This window comes from Dipodomys merriami, unplaced genomic scaffold, assembly GCF_024711535.1.
Source record: "Dipodomys merriami isolate MVZ:Mamm:240054 unplaced genomic scaffold, mDipMer1.0.p SCAF_19, whole genome shotgun sequence".
Classification (NCBI taxonomy): Eukaryota; Metazoa; Chordata; class Mammalia; order Rodentia; family Heteromyidae; genus Dipodomys; species Dipodomys merriami.
In genome coordinates, this window is record NW_027203270.1 from 30,452,501 (window position 1) to 30,479,547 (window position 27,047).

At 49.9% G+C, this 27,047-nt stretch overlaps 2 protein-coding genes and 2 long non-coding RNA genes across 10 annotated transcripts in view; 2 read left to right on the forward strand and 2 right to left on the reverse strand.

Annotated features, from left to right (window-relative positions):
- The first annotated feature begins 2,428 nt into the window (after positions 1 to 2,428).
- On the forward strand, positions 2,429 to 4,409 carry LOC138831115 (uncharacterized). The gene is made up of 3 exons (XR_011373109.1): positions 2,429 to 2,517; positions 3,686 to 3,843; positions 4,322 to 4,409. It is a non-coding gene; the product is annotated as an uncharacterized lncRNA (long non-coding RNA).
- On the reverse strand, positions 3,946 to 6,495 carry Hoxb2 (homeobox B2). The gene is made up of 2 exons (XM_070028254.1): positions 5,849 to 6,495; positions 3,946 to 5,065 (listed from the first exon to the last, which is right to left on the reverse strand). The coding sequence occupies exons 1-2, from the start codon at positions 6,231 to 6,233 to the stop codon at positions 4,374 to 4,376; spliced, it is 1,077 nt and encodes a 358-aa protein (XP_069884355.1). The 5' UTR covers positions 6,234 to 6,495; the 3' UTR covers positions 3,946 to 4,373.
- Positions 6,496 to 7,831: 1,336 nt separating this feature from the next.
- LOC138831120 (uncharacterized) lies at positions 7,832 to 15,064 on the forward strand. Of its 2 annotated transcripts, none has more exons than XR_011373111.1 (3): positions 7,832 to 7,967; positions 11,094 to 11,159; positions 14,522 to 15,064. It is a non-coding gene; the product is annotated as an uncharacterized lncRNA (long non-coding RNA). The 2 variants fall into 2 exon arrangements; XR_011373110.1 differs by lacking the exon at positions 14,522 to 15,064 and adding an exon at positions 11,589 to 11,736.
- The window catches only part of Hoxb3 (homeobox B3), a 57,183-nt gene continuing 40,174 nt past the window's right edge, over positions 10,039 to 27,047 (reverse strand). For all 6 annotated transcript variants that reach the window (XM_070028259.1, XM_070028255.1, XM_070028257.1 and 3 more), the window contains exons 3-5: positions 16,867 to 16,954; positions 13,307 to 13,904; positions 10,039 to 12,460 (exon numbers count right to left, since the gene is read on the reverse strand). In XM_070028259.1, the coding sequence (XP_069884360.1) occupies positions 11,583 to 12,460; positions 13,307 to 13,751 (1,323 nt within the window). In that variant the 5' untranslated portion in view covers positions 13,752 to 13,904; positions 16,867 to 16,954 and the 3' untranslated portion in view covers positions 10,039 to 11,582. The remainder of the gene's footprint in view (positions 12,461 to 13,306; positions 13,905 to 16,866; positions 16,955 to 27,047) is intronic.

Sequence of the window (27,047 nt, forward strand, 5' to 3'; positions counted from 1 at the left end):
TCCTGACCCAAAAGGGTTCCTGCCCCAATCAAAATGGAGTGAATGCAATTGCCTGGCACTGCCCTCTAGCCTGCCACCACTGAGAGATCCACTGCCCTCCCTACTTGGGAACCACTCCTCTTCCCCTTCCCTCATAGCCAAGTGGAACATCTCAAGCTAATGATGACTCTACAGAAGAGAAAAGAAGCTAATGACGTTGGGTAGGGAAAGCAAAGAGAGGGTCATTACTTTTGCAAGTGCATCACCTCTTTCAATTGCTATGGTGTCACCAAAGATAGTCAATTTGTGTAAGAAGAGTAACAGGAAGTCTGTGTATTTCCTGTAAAGAGAATTCCAAGTCCTCTTTAGTAGTCAACCAAAGGAAATGTTGGATCTCTTCGTTTCCTGAATTGGAGGCTGGACCCTGCACAATAATTGTCATGACCACCACAATCTTTTACGTACTCTAGCATGTTGGAAATTCAAGACTGTGAACAGGTAGATTGAGCCTTTGGCTGATCCCTCTTGGTTCCCTATTCATTTGGCAGGAGGAATCAGAATTGATGCAACCTTAGGCAGTAGCTGAGATTCCCTGTCCTTTGTAGTCTAGTTTGAGTTGGAAAATTGGAAAGTCATAGGGTCAAGTACAGTGGGTTGAAGTTCTTTTATTATTATTATAGACGTGTTATATAGCCAGGTGCCAGTGGCTCACTCCTATAATCCTACCTACTCCGGAGGTTGAAATCTGAGGATCACCCTTTGAAGCCAGCCTGGGCAGAAAAAGTCCCTGTCAAACTCTTATCTCCAATTAACCACACAAAAAAACAGAAGTGGTGTTGTGGCTCAAGTGGTAGAGTGATAGCCTTGAGTACAAAGAGGCTCAGGGACAGTGCCCCCGTCCTGAGTTCAAGCTGTGCAACCGACAAGAATAAAATAAAATAAAGGTGACACGGGGAGGGGGTAAAAATTCGTAACAGGGTGGAAGGCAAAAAGAAAGGTGGTACTGTGATCCAACAGTACTTCTTTATTTTATTTATTTTTTGGGGGGAAGGGGTCCGATCGTGGGTCTTGAACTCTGGGCCTGGGTGCTATCCCTCAGCTCTTCAGCTCAAGGCTAGTGTTCTACCACCTGAGCGCCACTTCCGGCTTTTTTCTTTTTGCTTATGTGGTGCTGAGGAGTCGAACCCAGGGCCTCATGCAAGGCAAGCGCTCTACCACTAAGCCACCTTCCCAGCCCCTCTAATAGTACTTCTTTTGTGCCAGTCCTGGAGCTTGAACTCAGGGCCTGGGTACTGTCTCTTCACTTTTTCACTCAAAGTTAGTGTTCTACCACTTGAGCCACAGACAGCTCCACTTCCAGCTTTTAGGTGGTTAGTTGAAGATTAGAGATTCATGGACTTTCCCACCCAAGCTGACTTAGAACTGTGATCCTCAGATCTCTGTAGTAGCTACAGGTATCCTGCTAACCATACCTCTGAAAATTAATTTATTGAAACTTTATTATAAGTCACTAAGGCCCTGTTAAATTGCAGATTCAGATTCAGTAGATCTGGAGTGGGGCCTAAAATTCTACATTTTTAACTACCTCACAGGTAATACTGATGCTGCTGGACCCACAGTAGCCAGGCTGTAAAGAACTGGAACTTCACAGGCCCCTGAGTATTTGCAGTCCAGGATTCCAGGATGGGGTGTCTGTCTCTCCTCTCCTGCACAGCAGTGCCTGCATTTTTTCCCCTCTCTTTTGCATTGATAAAAGAGTGCTGTTCTTTTCTGACCAAAGAAAGCTAGAGGGTGGGTAATTAGTGAGATCCTTCTGGTATTCTTGATCTTTGTAACAACCTGCTAAAGCTGCAAGAACATTTTTAATTAGACCAAATTATCTAGTTTGGCTGTCCATTGAAATCAAGGCACCAGCTGATACGTCTCTTTCATTTTGCTAGTATAGAGATGGCTTATGTGCTGTGATTTTTAAGATGTTAAACACTGCCTGTGGGCATATTTTATGGAGAAATAAACACACAGCCCAATGAGATGTATAGTGTGGTTTTAATATATTGTATATTTACTTATTTATGGGGAAAATAAACACAAGCCAATAAGCTGTGTATTATTACTTTAATATATCGAATTTATTTCACACCTATATATTTTATGAGGGAGAATAAACTAATAAGATACACGATAGTATTATAATAACACATCTAATTGTTCTATATTAATTTATGAGAGAAATAAGCGCAATTTAACATGACATAAGATTATTTAATGCACGAGATGAATCTATATTAAGACAGTTTAAGGGATTAAATTCCAGCTGAATAAAATGTGGGTTACTTCCCACACTGAGGGCCCAACTGAAAAAATAAATAAATAATAAGCCATGGGCCTGCCTAGTGACCTGCGTGTCTCCTGCTTTTCCTGCCAGTTGCTGCCTCTGGGTGCCTGGTACTCCACGTCCGGTTCCTGCTGGTCCTGGGGAAAAGTCTGGGAGGCCTTGGAAATCAACTGCGTCTCAGCGGAGGGGAGGTAGCCCCCGCGGTGTGTGTTCCTGAGCTGGAGAAATATTAAATAAACCTGAGGTGGATGAATGGCTTTCCAGGGCCCTTTAAATCTCCGCGTGCCTGGGAACAAACCAGGAGGCCGACGCGGGCAGAGATCGATCCTGGCTGGGCCAGCTTGGCCTCCGCCGTGGCCGAGCTGAGCTGATCGGACCCGGAGCTGGGAAGGGAGCAGGGGCGGTGGGGAGAGGGATAGGATGGCGGCGTTGAGATGGAAAATGAAGTTGTTGGCCCAGACAGCAGGACTGCGTGCGGAGAAAGCTCTGGCCCGGCTTCAAATCCCGCAAGGAGGATCAAAAGTCACACTCGGCAGGAAGAGCCGGGCCTCGGGGCCAGCGGCTGGTCTCCTCCCCTGCCCACACCCACGCGGCCTGGCCTGCCACCCCCAGCCCTCAGCATCCATTGGCCTCATTCTTTAAAAAGAAAAGGGGGGGAAATGGGGGTGGGGGGAAGAAATAGCTAGAAAGCTGTCAGGTCTGGAAGTCTGGCAACTGGAGGAAAGTAGGGCGGGGGGCTCCCACACCTCTCCCCACACCCGGGCCTGGACCCCCGCGCATCCCTCCCGCGGCTGTCATGGCCGCCACGATCTCCTCGCTGGCCCTCCCGGGTTGCCAGGCCTCAGCGCCATTTTGAGCATCTTCTTTGCTTCCCGGTCTCCCCCTCTGGCTCTTCCCGCGCCTCGCTTCGCCCTCCGTCTGCATTGTCCCGACGCCGCCCGGGCCTCCTTGGAGGCTTTGTGCTCGGGGGATCGATCCTTCCCCACCTCCCCCGGATCCCTGGAGGAGCCCGCGGGCGTCGGTGTCCGCCCTGGCCGTGCCACTTTCTCAGCTGGCCTCTTCACTTGCCACTTTGGAGATGAGTTATCATTCCCGGGCATTTGGCCCTGCTTTCCCGAGAAACCCACAACCAGCACCCCACTGCCGCCCGCACCCCACCCCGCTGCCCCGGGAGATCTGGACCCAGGCCTCAGGTCCCCAGGCTTCCAGCGTGAAGGGAAAAGCCTCTCTGCCCGGCTTGGGACCCCGGGATTCCTCTTAATTCAGCTCAGCCTAGGCGCTACAGCCGTCATTCCCAGCTCATCCCCGAAGCCTCCCGGCACCACTTCTGTTTGCTCACTTTCACTCATCCATCTTATTATTTCCGATCAGAGACCAAGAGAATATCCATACCGGGCCAGAGACTTGGGGGACAGATGAGAGAACCACCCCTCCAGGCTACCTGGAGCCGCGGCCGGGCAAGTGGTCCCTACGCAGGAGTCACCTTTGTACCATCCGGACTTTGCCAGCATGGAGAGGGGCGGAGGAGGGTAAGGCCACCGACAGGACGCTCTCTATACCAGACCAATCTTGCTAGGGTTCTAAAATGAGGGTAGGTGTTGGGGACGGTATAAAGAAGCTGAGCGTAAACATAAGACTCGTTTTCACAGTATAAAGACATTTATTTAATCTATGAAAATAATGTACAATAAATATTTCCCCTTTTCCTATTATTAAAGAATTTAAATAAATAATCTACATGTAAAACTTAAAAAAGGAGGAAAATAGGTCCCTCTAATTTTTTTTTAAGAAAGCCCTCCTAGGGTTTAATTATTCCTGAGATTTCGTTGGAAGGAGTCTACCAAACAGATTTTTTTTTCCTGTGACATTTTAAAAAGAGAAAGAAGGGAGCGGGTTTAATGCTAATTCAATAATACCTGAATTTTAGCAAACCACGTTAGTAAATGCGACTAGGGGTAAAGGATTGATTTTCTTTCTTTCTTTCCTTCTTTTTTTCTTTCCCAACAGCCAACCAAGGAACGCAGGGATGAAAAGAGTCGGGATCGAGGGAGGAAATGGATTAGGGGAACTGCAGGTCGATGGCACAGAGCGTGCTGGTAAAGAAGTCCAGCTCTTCTTCCGAAAAGGGGATCGGGCTGTCCAAGGAGCCCTGCAAGCTGGGGGAAAGGCCTCCGGACAGCTGGAGACAAGAGTCTGTGGTGAAGAAGTTAAGGTCAGGCAGGGAAGGCGAATCCTGCCGCTCGGGGAAGGCGTCTTCCAACAATGGCTCGGGCTCCAGCGCGCACTCTCGGCGCAGCGCGCAGCTGGGACTCAGTGCGCCCGCACCCTCCAAGTGAGAAGCCAAAGACTCCGGGCCGGGAGCGCCCGGGGGACCCGGAACAACATCGGTTGGTTGAAAGCAGACTTCCCGCGCCCCCTGAGAGGCGGAGGGATCTCGCGGGCTGGCCGAGGGTTCTTCAGGTGGGTCCCCGGTGTCCTCTAGGGTCCCCGGGTAGATGGGCTCTCCATCAGGCGGCTCTCGGTGCTGCGTCTGCCGCTTGTGCTTCATTCGCCGATTCTGGAACCAGACTTTGACTTGCCTTTCGGTGAGGTCCAGCAAGGCCGCGATCTCGACGCGTCGGGGCCGGCAGAGATACTTATTAAAGTGGAATTCCTTCTCCAGCTCCAACAGTTGTGTGTTGGTGTACGCCGTGCGCAATCTGCGCGCGCCGCCGCCGCCGCCGCCGCCGGGCTCCGCCAGTCCTGGGCCATCTGCGGAGGCAAGCAGCAAGTCGGGGCGTCACCAAGGACCGTGTCCCCAGCCCTACTTCAGTTCAACTGCGATCAGGGCTACCCCGTCCGCCAAAAAAAAACAATATGAGCAGTCTCTTCACACCCCAACACGGCTTACTCTCCCACCTTTCTCGATTCTTTCTACTCCCACCCCGGAGTGGCGAAGCTGGCCCCCGGGCAGGGCACGGCATTCCTAGCCGCCCACGGGCCACGTAGGGGGCGGGGAGCGGCTTGCTTTCATTCCCAGAACCAACCTCCCCTCTTCCTTCCCAGGTCCTCCCAGAGGACCCCTTGATCCAGAACTTTCCAATTCAACCTGGAGAAAGGGTTCATAAATATTGTGTTTTACTTCTTTTTTTTTTTCTTTCCTGGCTCTTAAATTCCCCCTTCCTCTGCTAGGATTGGGAGAAGGAGGAGGACGTATCTTTTCCTGCCTTTAGATTCAGTCGCAGCAATAATGCTCATTCCTTTACACGGATAAGTGTAAAAATCTCAATCGAATCTATTTCTTCTAGCATAGGGGGGGAAGAAAGAGGGAGCATTTTTTTCCTAACCAGCTTCCAAAACTTCTATAGCAGAATAAAAATGCTGGCAGTGGCCAGGCCTGAACCCCAGTGGGACGTTTTGCTTCCCTATCCCACGAATCCACCAAGCCCTAGAACCCCAACAGGCTTGCCACTTTTCTTTTTTTAACCACCCCCATGGCTCTTTCTGCCTCCCGTTCCAGCTGCCCCTCACCCCACCCCCACCAAGCTTACCGACCTGCGGGCGATCCGACCCCGGGGGCCGAGACCGAGGAGGCGGCTGGGGAAGGAGACGAGGCCGATTGGCTGGGTTTCTTGGCGGATTTCTTCTCTTTCATCCAGGGGAACTCGGGGGCTGGGGGGGCGACGGGGAGCGGCGGTGGTGGAGGCAGAGCAGGCCCATCTTCGGCTCTCTTCTGGCTCTCGGGTCTCTGAAGGGTGGAGGCGCCGGGCTGGAGGCTGGGGAAGGTTTGCTCCAAAGGAGGAGGAGGAGGAATTAATGTCGACTCCTTGATTGATGAAGTTTGAAATGTCTCCAAGACAGCGGGGAAGGAAGTCAGACACTCGGCGAGCGATGGCTGGCTGTTTATAAACCCAATCTCCCTCTCAAATTCAAAATTCATGGCTTTCAATGGTGGGGGAGGGGGCCTGCTGGGGGGGGCGTCAGGAGGGAGGATCGGAAGGGACCCCCCCTCCCGCCCCCCCCAGGTTTATGAGATGGAGCGATTTTAGGAGGAGGGGGAGATTTTGCTCTCTCCCTCTTTTTAAATTTTGGGCCTTTATAATTGTATATTGCTGATAAATACAAGCGTATGGGGACTCTCTCTATTAAACCCAGGACTCCCAGCGAAATTGCAGGGAATTCGTGGTCACGGGACTGGCCTTGGCCAATCGCTTTTCTGGGCCTGGTGGAAAACAGAAAGCATTATTTGCTTTAATTGATTCAAAAACTCCAGAGGACCACAGCCTGGACACCATGAGCCCCCCATTCCTACACCAATGACTCTCTCCAGAAAGGCTTGAGGAACCTCCTTCTTCCTTTGGGAGACTGGAAGGTTGTAGGAATCTGAGAAATAACCAAATCTATAGGGAAAACATTCCTGTTTTCTGGCCAGTATTCTCCCTGCCCCAGGAAAAGAGAGAGAATCTCAATGAGGGAAGAGGAGGGAATAAAAAGAAGCTTCTATCATTTGGGAAAGGTATTAGGGTGCAAATAAAGGGAAGTGATTTTTCCCAGCAGCTGCACTATTGTCCCTATCCCTGCCCCTAAAAGCAATAGTTCAGTCTTGGGAAATAGACCAGCACCCACAGCCTGACACAGAAAAGTGACACACACGTGAGGAGCAATTTGGGGTCACTAGCTTTTCTCCATAGCTATGTAGCCTAGCTTCCCTTTTCTTGCCCAGTGTTTACAGGAAGCTCTTTATGTCCACTTGCTTTCCTCTTGGGGGGCACCTACATCCCTCTCTGACACCCCTGTCTCTCCACTCACACACATACATGTAGCAGAAGATATATATGTCCCTCTCAGCCTTACCCATATCTGTAGCCAGAAGCAGGAACAAGAACCAAGGTAGAAGCCATCATTTAACTCTCAAAACTCAGGTCAACACATGGGGTAGAGGGTGGGGATTCTTCCCTAGGACAAAGAGGCTTTCCCTCTCATATTTGTGTGTGTGTGTGTGTGTGTGTGTGTGTGTGTGTGTGTGTTACAAACCCTTAGTAAGAATTCCCTGAAGACCATACAAGAGGAAATAATGATCACTAAGATGATATTCCATTTCTGGCCTCTGGAGAATTTTTTCTAATTTTTTTTATTGTAAGGAGACTAAGATAGTCTAAAGTTTAATGCTGTAATTTGCTAAAGGGAGGAAGCATAAAACTCAAGAGCCAGGAGCAATTGGTGGGAAACTAGGCCTCAAAGCAGAAAATGAAAAGTCGATCTGGAGGAAAATTTTTAAATAAGTGGGTCAGAGGGACGGAGAGAAGATGAGGCGATCAATCTTAGCCCCCTGACAGCTCTCTCCGATTGCATCAAAGAATTTGGCTCTTTGGGAAAGCAAGAGGGAACAGCCGAAATTCCACATCCCTTAAAAAGGCCTGAGGGGGGGGGGTGACAACAGAGAAAGGTGATTCTGGGAGAGCCAGGAAACAGATGGGAAATGGGGACAGAGGGAAGGCGTTAAGTTGGGTGGAAAGTTTGCCTGAAGAACTCCCACGGATCTGGCCTCCCCTCCCCCCTCCTGGCTCTCCATTACCCTGCCGGGGAGGAAAAGGCTGGTTAGCAGAGAAATGGCAACTCAGCTGAGAGCTGGAACTAGAAACTTTCTGTCAATGTAACATCGGCGTGGGTGGTGGTGAGTATTTAAAAAGAAGGGCAGAGAAGTCTGAGTAGCAGGGTGGGGGGGGGGGTGGAGGAGAGAAAAGGGGAGCTGGGGGTGGGGGCTCCAGGGATAGGCTCTGGAGGACTCCAGAGAACTGCTCTGAAACGGACCAGCTAACCAGACAGGGTGGTTTGCAACTTAGCTGCAAAGGAAACCTTTATTTTACTTTTTGTCATTTAGAGGTGAGGAGGGGAATGGGCGGTATCCAAATAGTTGCAATCTGGAAGTTGTGCAGGGAGGCCTTGGAGAGTAGAGTGCCTCTGGCTGACCCTATAGGCTCTTGTGTGCTTTCTATCAGCCACTCCAGCTGGCTTCAGGATCCAGGGCTCCTCCAAGCAATCAGGCAGAGACTGTCCCTATAGGAAATACAACTCTCTAACCCTTGCTGACAGGTTTTATGGCCAGATTAGTGAACAGCAGAAAACTTGGGTGTTATAAAGGGTAAGAGTGCCCTTCTGTCCTGCCAGGAATCATACAACACAGATATTTTTACCCCTATCTTTAGCTGAGTCTGGAATCCAGCAGACAGAAGGTAAGGAACAACAAACCAAACCAGGCTGATTTTTTTTTCTTTCTTATTTGCAATCCCAGCTTCAAGCCAGCTTTTTTGTACTATAGCTAAATCTTCTCTTGGCCTGCCTCTGTCCTAGGAGATAAATAAGCAATCCACTCCACCCTCCACCCCCAGACCAAACGTGGCCCTTCATCTAGTTACATCATTCAGAAAATGTTATTCAGGGAAGAGGAAGAGAAAAAGAAAAACCCTTGAGCGTTATTTGATCCCAATCAAACTTTGCACGCTCTTCTGCCTTTAAATTATAGCCTGACCCAATGCTAAATTGCTTGCTGCCTGGATGGGCTGAGTCCAGTTAAAATTCTACTTGATGGGGGGGAGGGGCTGGTATAGAATTCAGGTTGCTTTTTTATTGTTATTTATTGTTGCATAAAGACTGTAATTACTAACCTTGGACTGCCAAGATGCAACATAAAAATGAAAATCAGCCCTCTCTTTAAGGTTGTGGGCCTAGAACAATTCTCACCCCCTCCTATACCACTATCACCAAATATATGCTCCTAATTAAGCAATGCGGGTGCATCGCTTACAATTAGAATTATGCAACTCTTCAGCAAGCAGCCATTGCTTCTCTTTCAACGAATTAGCTCCATATTTCAGCCACCCTGTCTTCTGGCTCTTATCGGCTCCAGCGATTCAGTGGTGACATTTCATCTTTGACAGACCTTCTCTATCCTCGCTCCAATGTGATAAAACTTTTATGGAACCACGACTAAGAAATGAAGTTTTCCCAAGGATCGTGGAAACAGAGCTGCACATTAGCCTGGGGACCATTTTATTTACGTTTGGCTCCAACAGCTTCTGCCACTCTCTTTTCCCTTTTCCCTGGCAGGGGAAATCAAACTCGCTTCCTCTCCCTCTGCCTTAGGTTTTATTTAATGATTTAATTTCACTTTAGTTTTAAGGTTTGACCTGAGAAGTCTAGGCTTCCCTTTTTTTTTTTTAGATTAATCATTTTCCTTTGTTTTCATTTTAGACCCAATGATAGTTGGGCTTTAGGTCACGTGACAACTTCTTTGTAGCTCCGGAAGAGAACTGTGAAGTTTAGGTTGCATGGAAGAGCAGTAATAAATAGGCCAGATTTTCTTGTTTTGTTTTTTTGTTTGTTTGGGGAAAGCATACAAACATTGTAGCCAAGTAAGAAACAGACCAAAATAATAATAATAAAGCCAATAAATGAGAAAAATGAAAGGCAAACAGAATGAATAATACAGAAAGCCCCCAAGACTTCCCTGTCCATCTTCCACTTGTCACTTAAAACTTAAAAGAAGCTGGTAGAATGGCTCAGGCTCCTGTGAGAGAAAAACTACTTAACCTGGAAAAATAGGTGGGGAGAAATGGAACAGATAGGAACCTGACCATCAGAGGAAAAGGTCAGGGAAGGGTTTTTAAAGCCCTCCTTTCCTTGGAGGAAAAAAATGGCAATCAACAGTCTCATTCTGCTATCTAAATTGGACCACTAGGACAAGATAAAATTGATAACAGAAAGTTTATTCAAGAATTGTTTGACAGACAACCCTTTCAAGTAAGGGGGGAAAAAGTAACTACAGAAGAACAAAGAAAGTTCCAAGAGGGAATTAACTCTAACTCTACAAATTCAGGACTATACAGTGACAATTAGGAGCTGAGTTCATGCCTTTTAGAACTAATTACAATAGCTCATAAGTACGAGTTTAACATAAATCTACAGCTCTTTTCTAGAGTACAAGAAAAACTAAAATAGCTGGTTTTACATGACAGGAAACACAATGTCCCTTATAACAAGTAAATACTAAAAAAGTACATTTTTCCTTTTTTCCCTCATATAAATACATAATGTAGGGGGATAAATAATACCAAAAGGAAAGAAAATATCTTAACAGGCTATAACCAATAAATATATATGAAAATGTTCACTAGAACACACGCTTTTTGAGCAATGCTGGACCTCTGCAGGCCCAGACATCTCTCACAGTTGTTTTTATATCCATTAAAATGTAAACTCTAAGTGCAACAAAAGTGTCCTGTCAGGAGGTTGAGCAAGGCACAGAGACCCAGCTGCAGCCCCTGCCTGGGACAGACAGTTTGTTCAAATATACCCTGTTTTCACGTTAAGTCAAGAGAGCAATGCAAAAAAAGAAAAGTGGAGAACCTCTGTGGCCATTCGCTGTCCGCAAGGGGGCTGGGGGTGGGGATGGACCTGGAGCTGAGCTTAGGCTGCAGAACAGGCAAACCTTCAGTCCTGACAACTTGCCTGCCTTCGCCTAACTCTTCCTTTAAAAGAAAATATATATATGTATATATATTTATTTATACTATAGGCAGCTCTGATTTTCAGGATCTCATCATCCCTGAGGCCTCAGAAAACAAATTGATGGGGGCCGGGGTATAAAGATGAATGACCTAGAACAAACAAACTATGGAGTTAGAAATGGAGGGCATGTTCCCCAAAAACCTCAAATAGAAGGGAGAACATTTTGAGGCTTGGGGAAGTGGAGGGAGAATTTTGTGCCCTTGGGTTTAAATCTGTTTCCTTGTTTCTTAAGGAGAATGAGAGGGGGTAAAAAAAAAAAACAACCAAGATTTGGGGGAGTTATCAACAGAGATGGAAGGTAAGTCTGTTGGTTGGTGATGGCCTAACCATCTTGTCTGGGGTTTTTTTGTTTTTGAAAATGTGCTTCTTTCTCTGCCTTGTTTTCCTATCTCGGCTTTCTCTGCCCAACTCCCTCTGGAAGGAGCATGGAATTCCAGCTGGGTAGCACTAGAGACCTGGGATTGATGGGGGTCATCTCCAGTCTGCTGTGGATTCCTTTCCAAGTGGGTTGGCAGGCAGATGGAATAAGGAGTGGAAGATTTAAAAAACAAGCCCTCGGGCCAGGGAGGAGGGAAGGGAGCTCCAGGTCGGTTCCCAGTGCAAGCCTGCAGACCACCTCCTGCAATTTCCCCGCCTTCCCCCTCCAACCTCACACTTCCCAGGGAATCTCCAGGCTGGCCTCCCCTCGACCTTGACCTCCCTCCTCCCCCACCCTCCCACATCACAGGTGTGTTAATTTGGGCGCTTCTTGGATTCTACCCTGAGGAGGAGGCGCGTGGTGAGAGGAGAGGTCTGTGTAGGTGGGGTGGGGCTCACAGGGTCCATGATGCTGGTTGGGGGCCATGGGGGGCGCCCCGTTGTAGTCCAGGTTCCCAGAAGGGTGGTGGGACAGGTGGTTGAGGCCGTAGAGGGAGGGGCCGGCAGGGGGCGGCAGCGGATCCGCGTAGCCGCCCCCTCCCACGTACACGGGGCTGCCCTGCATGGTGGGCGTCCCGTAGGTACTCCCGTTGGCTTGGAGGACGTGGGGCTCGTAATCTGACGCCGGAGTGGGGGGATACTTCTGCGGGGCGCCGCAGCCCTTGAGGGGGGGTTGGTAGTTGGAGGGCAGCGCGTAGGCATTCTGGTGGGCTTTGCCGAAGGCGGGCGGGGACGGGCTCTCGTAGCTGGGGGTCATGGAGTGTAAGGCGTTCAGGAAGCCGGCGGTGGACTGCATGGGCTGCGGGGGACTGCCGGCGGGAGAGGGACCCCCAGAGGAGGAAGCCAGGCCTTTGGCCTTCTGGTCTTTCTTGTACTTCATGCGCCGGTTCTGGAACCAGATCTTGATCTGGCGCTCGCTGAGGTTGAGCAGGTTGGCCATCTCCACGCGGCGCGGCCGGCACAGGTAGCGGTTGAAGTGGAACTCCTTCTCCAGCTCCACCAGCTGCGCGCTGGTGTACGCCGTGCGCGCGCGCTTGGACGCCGCCGATCCCGGGGGGCTCTTGTCCCCTCCTCCCCCGCCGCTGCCCGCGCCGCTGCCCCCACCGCTGCCGCCGCCGCCGCCGCCGCCTCCACCGCCTCCGCCGCCTCCACCGCCGCCGCCGCCGCCGCCACAGCCCTCTGCTGGATCCGAGGGGGAGGGGTGGGAAGAGGAAGAAAATGAAATAAAAGATAATTACTGAACACGTCGAAATTGAATGCATCGTTTCTTAATAAATCCAGGCCTGGACTCGGGAGCCCCCGCCGCCCTCCCCTCCGTGTCCCCGCCTCCTCTTCAACCCCCCCCCTCCCGTCGCATTAGCGGACACTCTATAATAGTGGCATTTATTAAGAGACCTGTTCTCCTCTCACTGCCCCAGCTTATGAAAATTTGATCATGTCATGCAGACAGAGCTGTGTGGCCATTTATTTAAGGCTGGATTTTTTTTCTTTTTTCTTTTTAGGTGCGCATGTGTCTCCCCCTTCCCCCTCCCATCCCCTTATTCCCAATCCCAGACATCCATCGCCTTACCTGTCCTATGGACAGGATGGGTGACTGTGGGGAAAACACTTAGGGAGTGGGAGGAAAACTGGACCAGCCCTCATGGGTAAGAGGGGGGGCAGGTGGGCGTGTGGCACGAAGACTGCCTTTGCCTGGAGGCTGAGACCCCGGGCAGCCAGAACAATTGTGATTAATACCCACAGTAATCATACTTAATAATAATCAATGTGCGTCTTCCTGGTGATGCCTCTGGGCCTTGTGGCCTTGGGAAGGGGCTCCAAGGCTTAAGCGCCTCACCCCCTGGGTGGATGGACAGGGTATTGGCGGGGTCACGGGGGTCATCAGGTGGTAAGAGGTACAGGGGGAAAATGCGCAGCCGCCACCTAATATTGGTCTTAGCCCGCCTGCTGGGCGCCTAGGGGCTGGGTGCTAGAATAACAGTGACATTCCTGGAGTGGACAAAAGGGAGGAAGGCAGAGAGCTGGTACCTGTGCCGGGGGAGCTGTTTTTCAGCTTGGACGTTTGCCTCGACTCTTTCATCCAGGGGAATATCTGTTTGGTGAGGGTGGAGTTGGAGCCGGGACCGCATTTGGAGGGGCCGCTTTTGCTGGGACCGCCCCCGTTATTGCTGTTGCTAGTGGTACTGGTAGGTGCGGCGCTGGCCGGGGGTGAGCCTGGCGGAGCGGGCAGGGGCTCAGGGGCCAGGCCGGGCCTCATGCAGCTGCCATTGACCTCCTTGCTCTTGGCATGTGGGGTGGCGTTGCCCAGGGACTGCAGCGAGCATGCTGAACGCTGGTAGTCACCCTCCAGGTGCGTGGCGGCCTGAAAGGGGGGCTGAGGGGGGCCGTCGTAGCCGAAGCCATTGCTGCCTGGGTACGAGTAGCCTCCGAAGAGTGCGGCGGCGGCGTTGTCGTAGTAGGTGGCTTTCTGCATCGCTGGCAGTGGGTGGCAACTTGCAAAGGCCTGCTACCCTCACAACCGGACATTGGCACCCCTGGGGGTCACGTGACACGCCGGACCCCCCCCCCTCTTTCTCCCTTTCCCCTTTCTGCCCCCCTCCTCCCGGGACTGTTCCAAGCGGCTGACCTGCGGGGCGAGAGAAGAGAGACACAAGGGGGAGAAGAGGACTTGGGCTCAAATCCATCTTAGGAACTGAAAAGGGAACTGACATCAATAGGTTTTTGTTTTTGTGGGTTTTTTTCCCCCTTCTTCTCACCTCCCTAACATCTCCAGAGTTGATGCTCAAGCCATGTATCTGATTTGAAATGGATTTTTCTTATTTCAATGCTTTAATTTTTAAAGAGAAATGCCACCCGTGTTCATATCTATTTTAAAAAGGGGGCTGCCTAGTGTAGACTCCTGTGGCCACCAGGGCCCTCCCTGGCTTCTCCACCACCGCTGGTGCACTAGCCCCTGACCTCTCCCACTCCCTCTCTCCTCACCTCGCCCTAACTCTGGGATAGGGTGGTTCAAGGGAGGGGGGCACTAGAAGACTCCAAAATAAAAGCATCACCAGCAGCTTTGCTGAGTGGCCTCTCTGCCTCCAGTCTGGCCTCCCTTCTACATCCTTTCACTAAACAAAATCTAGCCTGGAGGAAACCGGGAGATCTGGGACAAAAAAAGAAAGAAAGAAAGAAAGAAAAAGAAGCAAGTTCATAAGAGAACCTTTTCCAGTAATGTTCCTTCTCCTCATCCCTTCACAGGATGCCAGCAACACCAGACTGTTTCTACAAACTTTCTGAAGATTTCTAACTCACAGCCAGTGGAACCCTGCTTCCCTTTGTAGGTCCGCTGCTCTGCTGAGGTACCCCTACTTTCACTACCTTCTTTGCTTAGCCAGGCCTGGGACTTGGCAGCCAATGGCCCCTGTGGAGCTTCCAAATGGAACAGGGTTGTTTCAAATTCTTAGGGATGGCAAGAATCTGGTGCTGTGACCATTTGGCCCAGATCTCTCCCCGCACCCCTCTTTTTTTTTTAATCACCAATTTTCCCCACCCTTTCCTTCACAGTCAGTTTTCTTTGATTTCTCCAAAAGAAATGTGTAACTGCTGGACTTTTTTCTCCAGAGATGAGAAAACGATTCAGGATGCAAAAAAAAAAAAAAATCCACAAAGGAATTTGACCAATATCTTTCTTTTGAGTGAGTTCGTAATAGAAAAGGTACCCCTTATTTACTGGGGTTCTCTCGAACAGAAATAAAATACAATCACTATTCCAATATAGCGTTTTAAAAGTGTTCCAGCAAAATAAAGGTTCAAGATGTAGGATTGTGTGTATTTGTTGTGAAACTTCTGGCCATATTTTTCCTTGTCTTTCCCAACCTCTCACCTCTACTTTTCATAAAAACTCCAGGCTGTCCTGTGTGTTTGGAAAACTCAAATCTCAATCAGCCCAGCGGCTCAACTCCAAAGAAAACTTAAAAATAAATTAGGAAAATAAAAGGGGTTCAGGTGAAGGAAGTCCCTCCCACACATATATCTTCTTAACAACAGTGCAGAGATTTATACTCAAAAGGGAGCTGGGATGGCCCTAAGTTCCAATTGGTTTCTGGGAAGGATTTGTTTCTGGAAACACATGGGTCTGCAGAGCAGCAGGTCCTTCTAGGGAGAACTGGAGTTCAATTGACCAGGCTGACCCAATCCTTTTATTATTATTACCATTAGCCTCTGATGATTTAACCAAAATTAGCTTCTGAGCGGCCCTGATGAAGGGGGAATTAATTAACAGGCGTCAGTTGAGTTTGTTATTAATAGATAGAGAAGAGAATGAAATAAAAATGTTGGAGGGGGTTAGCTGGCTGGGCCCTGGCTTTATTTAGTCTAATGATAGTTATAGCAATAATGATGGCGATGATGATAATAATAAAAATAAAACAATAATTTGACTAGACGCCTGAGGCCAAAATTCTGTTGCTCTCTCCCTGCAATAAACCCCGAACGGTCTCAGGACACAGGCCAGGGGAGTGGGAAGCAAAGGAGCTAGAGCGGTGATCGGAAAGAATGGAGGCTCCGCCGGCAGAGAGACAGGGCTGAGAAGGATCCTGCACTCAGACAGCCCCCCTCCCCGGCCGCCTCCAGCCCGCTGTGGCCGCGGTGACCCCGGTGAGCAGCTACCAGCTACCTAGGGTAGCCCAAGGAGGCGAAGAGAAAGCCATCGTTGGACACTGAAATGGTTAGCCGTAGCAGATTCCCACACACCCGGCCGGCCGAGACCTGAGCTCTACAGCGTTAAGTTTGGGCGCTGGAGGTAACCGAATTAAAAGGCGCCTTGGCAACTCTGCTCTGGGACTTTGCCCAGCCAGGCTCCGGGCTGGAGGGCGCCGGGGCCGGACTGGCCGGACAGTGGGAAGAGGCAAGGTGCCGGATGGGGGGGTGGGTCTGAGATCTAGGATCCAGGAGAAAAGGGGGTGTGGAGGGGGGGGGAAGCAGCTCTGCCCGGCCAAACGTCTATTTCCCTTGCCTCCATGTTGGAAAAATTCAGGCTCCATATGGTTCCTCCGAAGGGTGGGAGGGAGACGGTGGCTCCTGGCTTTCCCAAAGGGTCTCATTGGATAAAGGAGGTGAGCCCCCCCACAGGAACCCCACCTTGCCCAGGCACACCCCTGGGAGAGGGGGGGAGGGTAACAATAGCTGGAGAAGCCCAAGGAGAGAGGATAAGCCACCTTCCAGGAGTTTAAAAAAAAATTAATGGAAGGAAGGAAAATAAAAGAACACGAAAGAGAGAGAAAAGCGAAAGATTAGGTTCTTCTTAACCACCGAGGGGAGGGGGGGATTCAAGCCTGCTGGAAGGAAAGAGAAAAGGAGAGAAGCAGTGAGAGAGGGAGAGGGAGAGAGAGAGAGAGAGAGAGGGAGAGAGGGAGGGAGGGGAGGGAGAGAGAGGGAGAGGGAGAGAGAGAGAGAGAGAGAGAGAGAGAGTCAGTCGCTGCGTGGAAGGAAGCTTAAAGCTTGTGAACTCTTCTTGAACCGAGATTGGAGTCATATGGGCCATAAATCATTGAGACATACTCTCCGCCATTCACAAACTGATAGCCTATTTCAGTCCAGCTTACCTTAGCCACCGACGAGGGGAGAACAGGCAGACATAATATATATTCACATCGAGCCCCAGCGCGAGCGGCAGGCGAGAAATCTCCCCTCCTTGAAGGCAAAGGGGGAGGGAAAAAAAAGAGCACTGTTTAAAGCTGCGTCGCCCCCCCCTCCCCAAAGCCACCCCGGCTGGGGAGCCCGAGGGGCAGACCGGCCGTGGAGCCGCGCGGCGTCCGCTTCAATTCACTCGGCTTAGGAGCGGGGGTGCGCAGGAGGGAGGGGTTGGGGGAGCCGGGGGAAAAAAATAGAAGACCGAAAGGTGCTGGGGCTGCTCGGCTCGCCGAGAATCCAGCTCCAGGCTCCGGCTCAGCCAAGCCGCCACAGTGTGGTTGCCCTATAAGACTGGTACGCCCTACTCTCCGTAACAATGGCCTCTGCTTTTGCACAGGGAAAAAAAAAAAAAAAAAACCACACAGACACACACACACACTCACTCACACACAAGCTCACACACACCCCCACCTCTCCCCCTTTAGCAAGCTTAGATGCCTGATAAGGAGGGAAGGTGATGGTCGTGATGAGGGTGGAGGGGGGGGATTGTTGATCATCCCCCCCACACCCCAAAACAAACAAACAGAAAAAAAAAGAGTAAGAAGAAGGAAAGAAGGAATTTTTTTTTTAAAGAACAGGTAAAATTTTTAAGTGAGATGGGTGGGGGGAGGAAGAAGACAGAAAATACTGGGGAAAAGCAAAAGCAGATGGAGTTCCCAGCTGCCCCCTTACTCCCCAAAAACCCCACTATGATCCATTATGCTAATTTAAGAAGTAGCCTCTGAAGGCCTAAAGAGTAGCCTGGCTAGGGATAGGAGTGCTGGTGGTACCCTCCGTATGTATTAAAGAGTTGGAACACCAGGACTTTGTTGGTGTTGGTGTTGGTGTATGTGTGTGTGTGTGTGTGTGTGTGTGTGTGTGTGTGTGTGTTTTAAGTAGTTTTACTCCTGCAGGACTGGTGAGTGGGGCTCCTGCGCCCCAGTCTCTCTCTTGTTCTCTCTCCTTCTCTCTCTGTCTCTTGGTTCCCCCCTCCCTCTCTCTCTCTCTCTCTCCTTCCCCTCCCTCCTTCTGAATCTCAAAATCTCTGCTTCTTCTCTGGAGCAGAACCTCTCTATTCCTTCTCTCCCCCTCCCAAATCTCTCCATCTGTAATGAGGGTGGGGGCAAGGCCAGACCTTTTTTAATGCCCCTCCCCCCTTTTTGAGAACAGACAACAAGCGGTGAGTGATGATTTAAAATCCAAGAACATCTTGCAGGGCAGTAGGGTTGAAGAGAGGGTGACAAAAGGAGGACTCCGCAGTTTAGCTGGAGCTCCAGACCAGGCGGCAGTACAGAGGCTTGTAAGAACTTCACTGGGAAGTTTCTGTTAAGATTTGCACCTCTGGATGGGGCAGAAGGGGCTAAGGGGTGATAAGGACATTTGTACTTCTGAGAAGATGAGCAGAACTAGCGCATTGGCTTCATTTTAAATGCACTGGCAGAAGAGATGGTTGGTTATTCTTATTATTCAGAGCAACTTGTTTGTTTCTCTCTGCTCAGCAAGATTTATGACTCTTGGCACAAATGAGGAAGGCTACAAAAGCTAAAGTTTTCTTAGGGTGTGTTTGAGCAGGGCGGGAAGAGGCAAGGAGAAGGCCTGTAGGAGGAAGACAGGAGCCAAGAATGTAGGTATCTGCAGATTTTGGGTGGGGGTGGGGAAGAGGCATTCCTGGTGGAGAGAAAAAAGACAAAAAGAGAACAGTTTCCCCCCCAAGCATAAAAGCTGGCAATGCTGCCTAACTGCTGACTCTGGGCTTAAGGGATAAAATAAAAGGCAGACCATCTTCTCTAGTCTGCAAAGGCTACTTGGAAACTTGGTTCTCTTCACTTCATGTAGACAGAGCCAGCTACTACTTTGTGGTTTTCTGGTTAGAATACTTGACTTTTGCCTTCTCCTATGCGGATGTACCCGGACAGGCGATGGGACTGGGGAAACAAAGGTGAGATGATTTTTCAGCTATTGTCTTCCCTCCCGGAGAGCATGGCTCTGTCTGGCTATGGCAATATTTTCTTCTGCTCCTCACTTATGGATGAGATAAAGGCGTGACCCTGCTTCTGGCCTTCACTTTTTCCATTCTCCCCCACCCAAAATCATGCCAGGTAGGTCAGAGCAGCTAGTTTTCTGGGATCTCCCTGCCCCTCCAGCAGTGGGATAACATACAGAACCCTAGACCTGCTGCCCTGAGGTTCCTACTGCCTGCAGAGTTGGCTGCGAAAAGAGTTGGTGGCTGGAGAACAGGGAGAGCAGGAATAAGGAGGGAGGGTGGGAGCCATTTTTTTCTGTGTTGACTGGTAGTATCAAGAAAAGAAAATGCTCAAGCCAGAAGAAGTGTTGGCACTCAATGCCAGGACCCTCCTTAAAGAGACTCCAGCAATGCTTGCGTTTGTGGCTCCCAGAAGATGTCCTGAGCTCTACAAACACTGGCTAAAGGCCTACAGGGTTAGACCCCAAGGAACTTTGAATGTGGGTAAGGAGCTCAGGCCGGGAAGGTTTTTGGAGACTTAAAGGAACCAGGACTTTTACATCTTTTTTTCTTTTGCTCCCCCAAAAATCAAGAATCTACTTCAGATCCTCTAGCTCTTCAGTCTTACTACTGTTGGCTGGAGAAAGGTCATTGTGGGACTGAGAGGCAAACTTAGTCTGGAATGACTTTGCCTGGAGGATTTTTTTTTTTTAAGAAAAATCTTGGAAGGCACTTAGCCAACTGCTGGTGGGTGAGAGAGCAGCCAGGCTGCTGAGCTGCTGGAAGAACAGACGGACCTGACGTTTCCCTTGGGGTAGAAAGTACTCCCAGAAAGCACAAGACCCTCTCCTGCACAACCTCCCGAGCCCCTCTGGTTCAGTACAAGATGGTGGGAGCCAAGTTGAGTACCCGGGAGCAAGAAAATAAAACAAGCCAGGAGAAAGTTCAGCGGACATGCACCCGCAGATGCAGATGCGGTAGGAGATGAAGGAAGGGACTTCCTAATTCTACAGAACAAAGTCCATCTGGAATGCTTGGGACTCGATCAGATCTATTTGATTTCTTTCTGGCTTTTTCCTCCCTCTTCCTTTCCCCGATTTCTGGGCTGCAGGTGAGTTGGGAGAATAGCACGAGGGTGGACCAGTCAGACCTAAGGGCCTCATTTCCAATCAAGTGTTAGTCCGTGGGTTAAGATGTCTTTCAAACTTTTAAGAGACAAAAGGTGGAGTATGGAGGAACTTGAGATGGAGAAGGGGGACTCAGAGAAGACTAAGGGAGGAGTCTGGGGTCTGGAAAAAAAGAAAGCAGGGATAAGTCATGATTAAGGATAGCCTAGAGATAGGTAAAAAGAAAAGAGTTTCCTCATAGATTCAGGGGAGGAAAGCTGGATAACTATGTGCATATGTTTCTATGTGTTTGTGTGTGCACACACTCCTGCGCGCACATGCGAACCCAAGTGCCTGTGTGACTGAGAAAGGAGAGAGGGAAGCAGAATGGAGAACAGAGATTGAGAAAGAAAAATCGAGAGGAAGGCTAAGAGACAGACATAGTGTCTGTAAACCAATAAGGCCAAAAACAAATCAGTAGAGAAATTAGGAAAACTGTCCCCCATACACAATTTTCCTTTTCCTCTCAGCTCTTACACTTCCCTTCCCCACTTCTACTTGGTATCTAATACTGGAGGGCAACCTCTGGTGATGTTTCACCAGTTGCTCATGCTTTAAAACCCTAAAGGGATCATACCTATTTCCTTTCCCCCAAAAGTCCTTTAAAGAACATATGAACCCTCTTTCAATAAAGGAAACCGTGCCTGCTCCCTTAAAACCAATTTCTGATCTCCATCTTGAGGTAGACAGAGATCCTGTCCTAGCTTAAACAGCAGAAGAAAAAAATAATTCTCTGATCTCTTGGGCTCATTGGAGCTGGGAGTCTGAGACAAGGTGTTTCATGATTTACTTCTTGCTGGTCATATCTGGGTCCCCTGTCCCATACCCTTCTCCAGCCTTGCTGCCTAACTTTGTGGCTGCCATAGAGTGGTGTAAAGTTCACAAACTCACCCCAGTCTCGCTCTCATCTTAAATAAGAGTAAAGCTTCTAAGCCAGAGTTTATAGAAGAGTGATTGATAATGAAGATATGCTTGCCATTTGTTTCCCCAATTCCCTCTTCTCTAAAATACTGGAGGGGAGAGAGAGGACAAAGGAGCATGGAGGAGAAGAACTGGGTGCTTCAGCCCTGCCTAGGCGGGTATAAACCCAGCTCATCAATAGCTTACAAGGAAAGTAGACAAACACCACGTCCACCATGTTCTTAGAAGCTGTACTTCCAAGTATAGTTTGGAGAAAAATCCAGATTATAAAGAACCCACATTCCAGGCATGAGGCTGCTACTCTCTCCAAAGCTGAGGCTGCAAAAGGGAGGCTGGAAGAAAAAGAGCCAGCAAAGTCTACTCCATGTCTAGGGGTGGTGCCTGAACAGGGTTGAGGGGATGGCAGGACTGAAGTGACCCACTGGGAGCTGGCAGACTCAGGAAGTATTCCTGTTCTGAATCAGGAATCACACCTGATCTAGCTCAGTCTTAACCTGGCAAACCTCATCCTATCCAGTGTGGAGACAAAAGGAGATAGAATCAAGAAGCTAGAGAGGGGAGAAACCCAGAATCTTGGACAGCTGGAAGAAGGTGTTGGGGAAAGGAGGGAGAAGCAAACACAGGAGTGGGGACCCCAGTCTGCCACAAATGGCTGCTACAACACAGTCTCTCCTGACAGATTGGCTGTCTCTCTCCAGTGACCTCTGTTCAGCAAACAACAACTCACTGGATTAATGACCAATCAGAAGAAGGCCTCCAAATATGAAACTCCGAATGGGACAGGGCCAGAAACTGGGCCTGCTAACCCTTTGGACATTTCTCTCTCTTTCTCTCTCTCTCTCTCTCTCTCTCTCTCTCTCTCTCTCTCTCTCTCTCTCTCTCTCTCTCTCTCTCTCTCTCTCTCTCTCTCTCTCAAAAATAGGTTTGGATAAGGCTTTGGGAAGTAAATTATCTGGCTAGAAATGGGGATTTCTGAAGATGAAATTGCCCATCTCTTTCTATCTCATGTTCTAGAATTCACGTCCCAAACTATACTTCCCTGAAATTCTGAAAGTCTCCTCACTCCTGCTGGCTTCCTACTATCCCTGATCTCATAAAAATAATTTCCCTACACACAATTATGTGCCTAAAAAGCCACTGTGGTAAAGCTATACTTATCCCCAATAGGAGAAAGAGATGAAAAATAAAAGCCAAAATAGACTAGGGTCTTCCATCTTACAGGCCTTCTGTCCTGGCTGCCTTGGAAAGAGTAATGACATGTATAATGTTGTGGCACCATATCTGATCCCTTCCAATGATAGAAGCTCCACAGGCTCACAAGTGGAGGGTGAGGCTAGAGTTGCACCTGTGTCACCAAGTCTAAACTCTGAGGTCCCAGATTAGGGTAGGTTGCACCTCAGAAGCTGTATTCTGAACAACTCCAGCCTAAGCCTAGTACCTAGCAGAGGAAGGGCTCCCTAAAGCCCATTTCCAAAAGCCAATCCCAGTCCAGCCCAAATAGCTAGCTCCTTTCCACTACCTTCAGTCACCATTGCTCACAACCTGGGTTCCTCTACTGAGAAAAAGGATGCCTTTAGGATGAGGAATAGTTCAGATTCCACTGTGTTTCCTTGAGTCAGCTTGAGTAGACATCCACCATCCTTTGCATAGACAAACTCTAAATATTGCAAATAAAGCAATCTCTGTCCACAAAACTCCACAAAACACAAAGAAGTGGCTGGCTCCCAAGCAGTGTCCCAACTGAGGATCAATCCACCAACCTATCAAGAAGGGCCCAAGATCAAACTGGAGAGGACTCAGAGTATCCAGTTCCACTCTACCATTGTTACAGATAGGGAAACCGAGGCCCAGAGTGGGGAAGAGATTTGCCTCAAGTTATACTTGAAATAGGTTTGGGAATTGAGAGGCTTGAGTTCTAAGCATTCTGGCTATACCTTGTGATCTAAGGCCTGAGGCAGGGTACTGTTTTTGGACTCAATGTCCCATTCTGTATAGAGTGGAGGAGTTGGGCTAAATGACCTTTAAGGTTCCCTTTTGGATTGGACATGAGTGCTTCTCTGTGTGCTGATAAGGGGCTGGGAAGGTGTCTCAGTGGTTGAGGGCTTGCCTTGCATGCATGCATGAGGCCTTGGGTTCCATTCCTCAGCACCACATAAGCGGAAAAAGCCAGAAATGGCACTGTTGCTCAAATGGTAGAGCGCTAGCCTTGAGCTGAAGAGCTGAGGGACAGCACCCAGGACCTGAGTTCAGGCCCCATGACTGGCAAAAAAAAAAAATCAGTAATCAACTGAGTGAGTTCAAACAATAAAAGCATACCATTGTGATCGAATGCAGTGTTTTCTCTTGGGATTTAAACACTTATACCCCTCATATTGAGCACAAATCCCATTCATGGTCTGCCTGCTACAGAGGTATGTGCACTAGGTTTCATTGCTCCTCTTCTGTGTGAAGGATGGGTGATTTCTCTACCCTCATTATCAAATCAAAAGTGCTACTCTTGGATGCAGCAACCTGAGCAGTAAATAATTAATTTGTATAATTGGAGGAGGAAGGTTTCGACCTGGCAATTTTTAACCAGGCATCAATGTATTCATTGTACCAGCCTGGCTTTCTCACCCAACCCCCAATCTCTGCCCTCATACCTACCAGATTCCCCCAATTGCCTCCCCCCCACAATCAGAGACCAGCATTCTTAGCACAACCAACAGGATCCAAAGAGCCAGAATCAGCTCCCATCCCAACAAAGTTCCATTCTCTGCTGTGTTCCCTCACAGAAATCCATCTGCCAGCAGCTGCCCTACCAGCTTGCTTCCCCTACACCCCCATACACACACACACACACACACACACACACACACACACACACACACACACACACACACACACACACACACACACACACACACACAAAGCTGTGCTGGGCTCCAGGTCCCAGTTCTCAGCACTTGGGAAACATGTAATCCACCTCCTCAGCTCAAGATGCCCCAACAATACAGCGAGTTTGCATTTCAAGAAACTCCCATTAATATCAATTTACTTCACTGAAACCTCAGGTTCTTCATCAAGTTGATGATTTATGATAAAATCAATTAAATTACGGCCACTTAGGGCCCAGTCGCTTCCTCTCAGATTTCATTGGTGCGGGGCCCAAGTGTCTGGTGGAAAAATGCAAGTTTAGCTGGAGGCGAGGAAAGATAATTCCGCGGCTGAGAAAATTTAATGCAAAACAATTTCCAGGCAAAGACGGTGGCGTCTGGACAGAAATGCAAGAGCCACTATCTGGCCTGCGGAAATATCTAGGGGTCAAAATGTTTTTCTCCCCACTCCCCCACCCCCACCATCATCCTGCATGGCTCCCTTATTTGTGTCCCCTTTGTGCTCACTTACTTTAGGGGAAATTGGAACTGGAATAGTGTGGCCACAACCTTGGTAAACCCCAGCCTCAAACCATTGATCTCCCCAGAACACCAGATCCTTTTCTCCTCGCCTTTTCTCCCACCAAACCATGTTCACTAATTGCTCAGTCTTCCATGGCAAAGTTACAGATCCAAAGTGTAGATCAGCTTGTGAGGGCAGACAACACTGAATGTGAAAAGATCAGGCAAAGGAGTAGGACTCAGGGGGCTCTCCTACAAGTAGTTTTGGGAGGAAATTCATGTCCAGACCCACTCCATCCAGGAGTACCAGGATCCAGTCTTTCTCCTGGCTCCTAATGTGATTAATCCATTCACAACAGAACCCTAAAAAACACACTCTCTCATCCCCTCCCTCCCCTAAAACCCCCAACCAACACACACATACATGCCCCAATGTGCAGGTGCACTCACTCCCACAGTACATAAACACGTGTTTGTGTTTGCACACTCTCCTTATACCTCACACAGAAACACCACGCCCTGCGCCCGCAAAAGAGCAATTTCTACCATCTCATCACATCTGGGAAAATAAATCTTAGTGCATCAGCCGGGCCTCGCCTCCCATTCGAAGGGAAAAGGGGTTTCTCCTTGCTCTGCTGTTTGGTTTTTGGTTTCCAGAGCAGGCAGATAGTAAACACAGCTTCTCTGAAGCCATAAATCACCATCCCCACCCCCTTCTCCTTCTCAGCTTAACACCCAGCCTCAGCGCAACCCCTTGTAATTTCAGCTTCAAATAACTCCTAGGTGCTAAAGGGTTGGACCGTGGTGGCAGCTGGACTGTGGGAGCCGGACCACTCACATTTCCCTCACCACCACCTACAGCCCCCAACTCCCCAGGACAAACCTCCTACATCCCTTCCTGAATGGCAGAACTCCTGCGTCCCCTCCTGTACTCCCGGGTACAACTCCACAGACCTCTACACCCGCCAGCCCCCCACCCCAGGGTCCTCTCCCCTTTCTGGGTCCCATCAACACCTCTCCAAGTTGCTCTCATCTCTGTGTTCCTTTCGATCCCGACCTCACCTCAAATAGGCCTAGGGTTGAGATCTCACCCACCCTTCTCTGCACCCCAACCAGGCCGGACTGCCTGGCTCAGCACCCCACACTTACCTGTGCCTTAGGGTGCATACAGTGGTGGGCGGCCCGAGGCGAGGGCCCCGCGGGAGCCGATGGCCAGGGCCGGGACCCTCGGCCCCGGCAGGGGCTGCGCCGCTGCGGCTAGGTGCATCCCGGTCCCTTCGGCCCCCGGAACCCGCGAGCCGTCCCACTGAACTGGGGGGAGAGGCCCGGATACGCTCGCCCCCACCCCGCCCCCGCCCCGCCCCGGCCCCGGGCTTTGTTCGGCCTGGGAGACCACTCGGGCCAGAAGGGAGAGCCGATCCTCCTCTGGGGTACGGCCAGGCGGCACCCCAGGCCTGAAAAGCCGGGTGATTGCTCCGCCGAGACCCGCGTGGGGCTGCGGGACAAACCCGGTGGGTCTGGCACTTAGCGGGGCTCGGGCTTCCAGAGCCGGCCAAGTTGCCAGGCGCGAAGGGAAGCGACTGATGGGGGCACAGGGGGGCGCGGGGGCGCCATGGCGGAAGGCGGGTGCACACCGGCGGCTCTTCAATGTCACCAGCGAAATGGGTTCCATATGTCCCACCACCCGGCGGCGGCGGCGAAGGGAGGGAATGGGAGACAGTTCTGGGCCGGACAGGAGGGGGTGGGGTGCCCGTGGAGGAGCCGAGCAATCCTGGGGAGGCAACAGGAAGAAATTGGATTGGCTTTGCCATTTTCCTTGGGATTTTCTCAGGCTGGAAGGAACTTTTCTTTCCTGGAAGACGAGGGAGGGAGGAGATGAGTGAGGATAGCATCTGTTTGTGAGGTCTGGTGAGGGAAAAGAGGAATGTGGACTGGAGGAGAAAGTTCTCAGGCCCTGTAATCAACTCCTCTTTGGTTGCTAAAGAGGAAAAGAAGAGACCAGATCCACAAAAGGGAAGGGAAACCAAGGAAGAATTCCACCATCCAGGTGTGAGACTGGCCCCGGTTCTCCTTTCTATGACTAAATTATTTGGGAAGGTCCCTTTATCAGGGTACTCGTGATGGCGGAGGTGGAGAAGGGGTCCGAAGTTGTGGGGACATTTTCCCAGACGTTTCAGTTCCTAATTCAACCATCCCACAGCTGAATCTGCATCTTCAGGGCCTACTCTATACAGCAGCTTCTGTAAAGAAGAAAGCTGCATGTTCTAGAAAAGCAGGACCCATAGCATCTGGAGGAACTTCCCAATGTGTCCCCCAAGCGTTATTAGACCCTTCCTCTGTATTTGTCCCTATTTCTCCTCTTAATACCCAGCACTGCAAGAAACTGAAAACAAACCAACTTCTATTTCTCTGTCTCTCTCTCACACTCTGCCTTTTCTGTTTCCTCTTTGTCTTCTTACTCTGCCTCTCTCTGCCTCCTAAATGAATTTGAATTGAGCCTTGAGAAGGACTTAAGAGTGTCTCCAGAAATCACCCAGGGCCCTCTGATTAGACTGCCATTCTCCTTCGCCTCACCTTGGAGAACCTATCCTCGGCTCTGTCATGGGAAAACCCTCTGGGGCAAAGTGAGATCCTTTTCACTTCCTGCAATTCTGTATATGTGTGTGCATGTGTATGCGTGTGTGTGC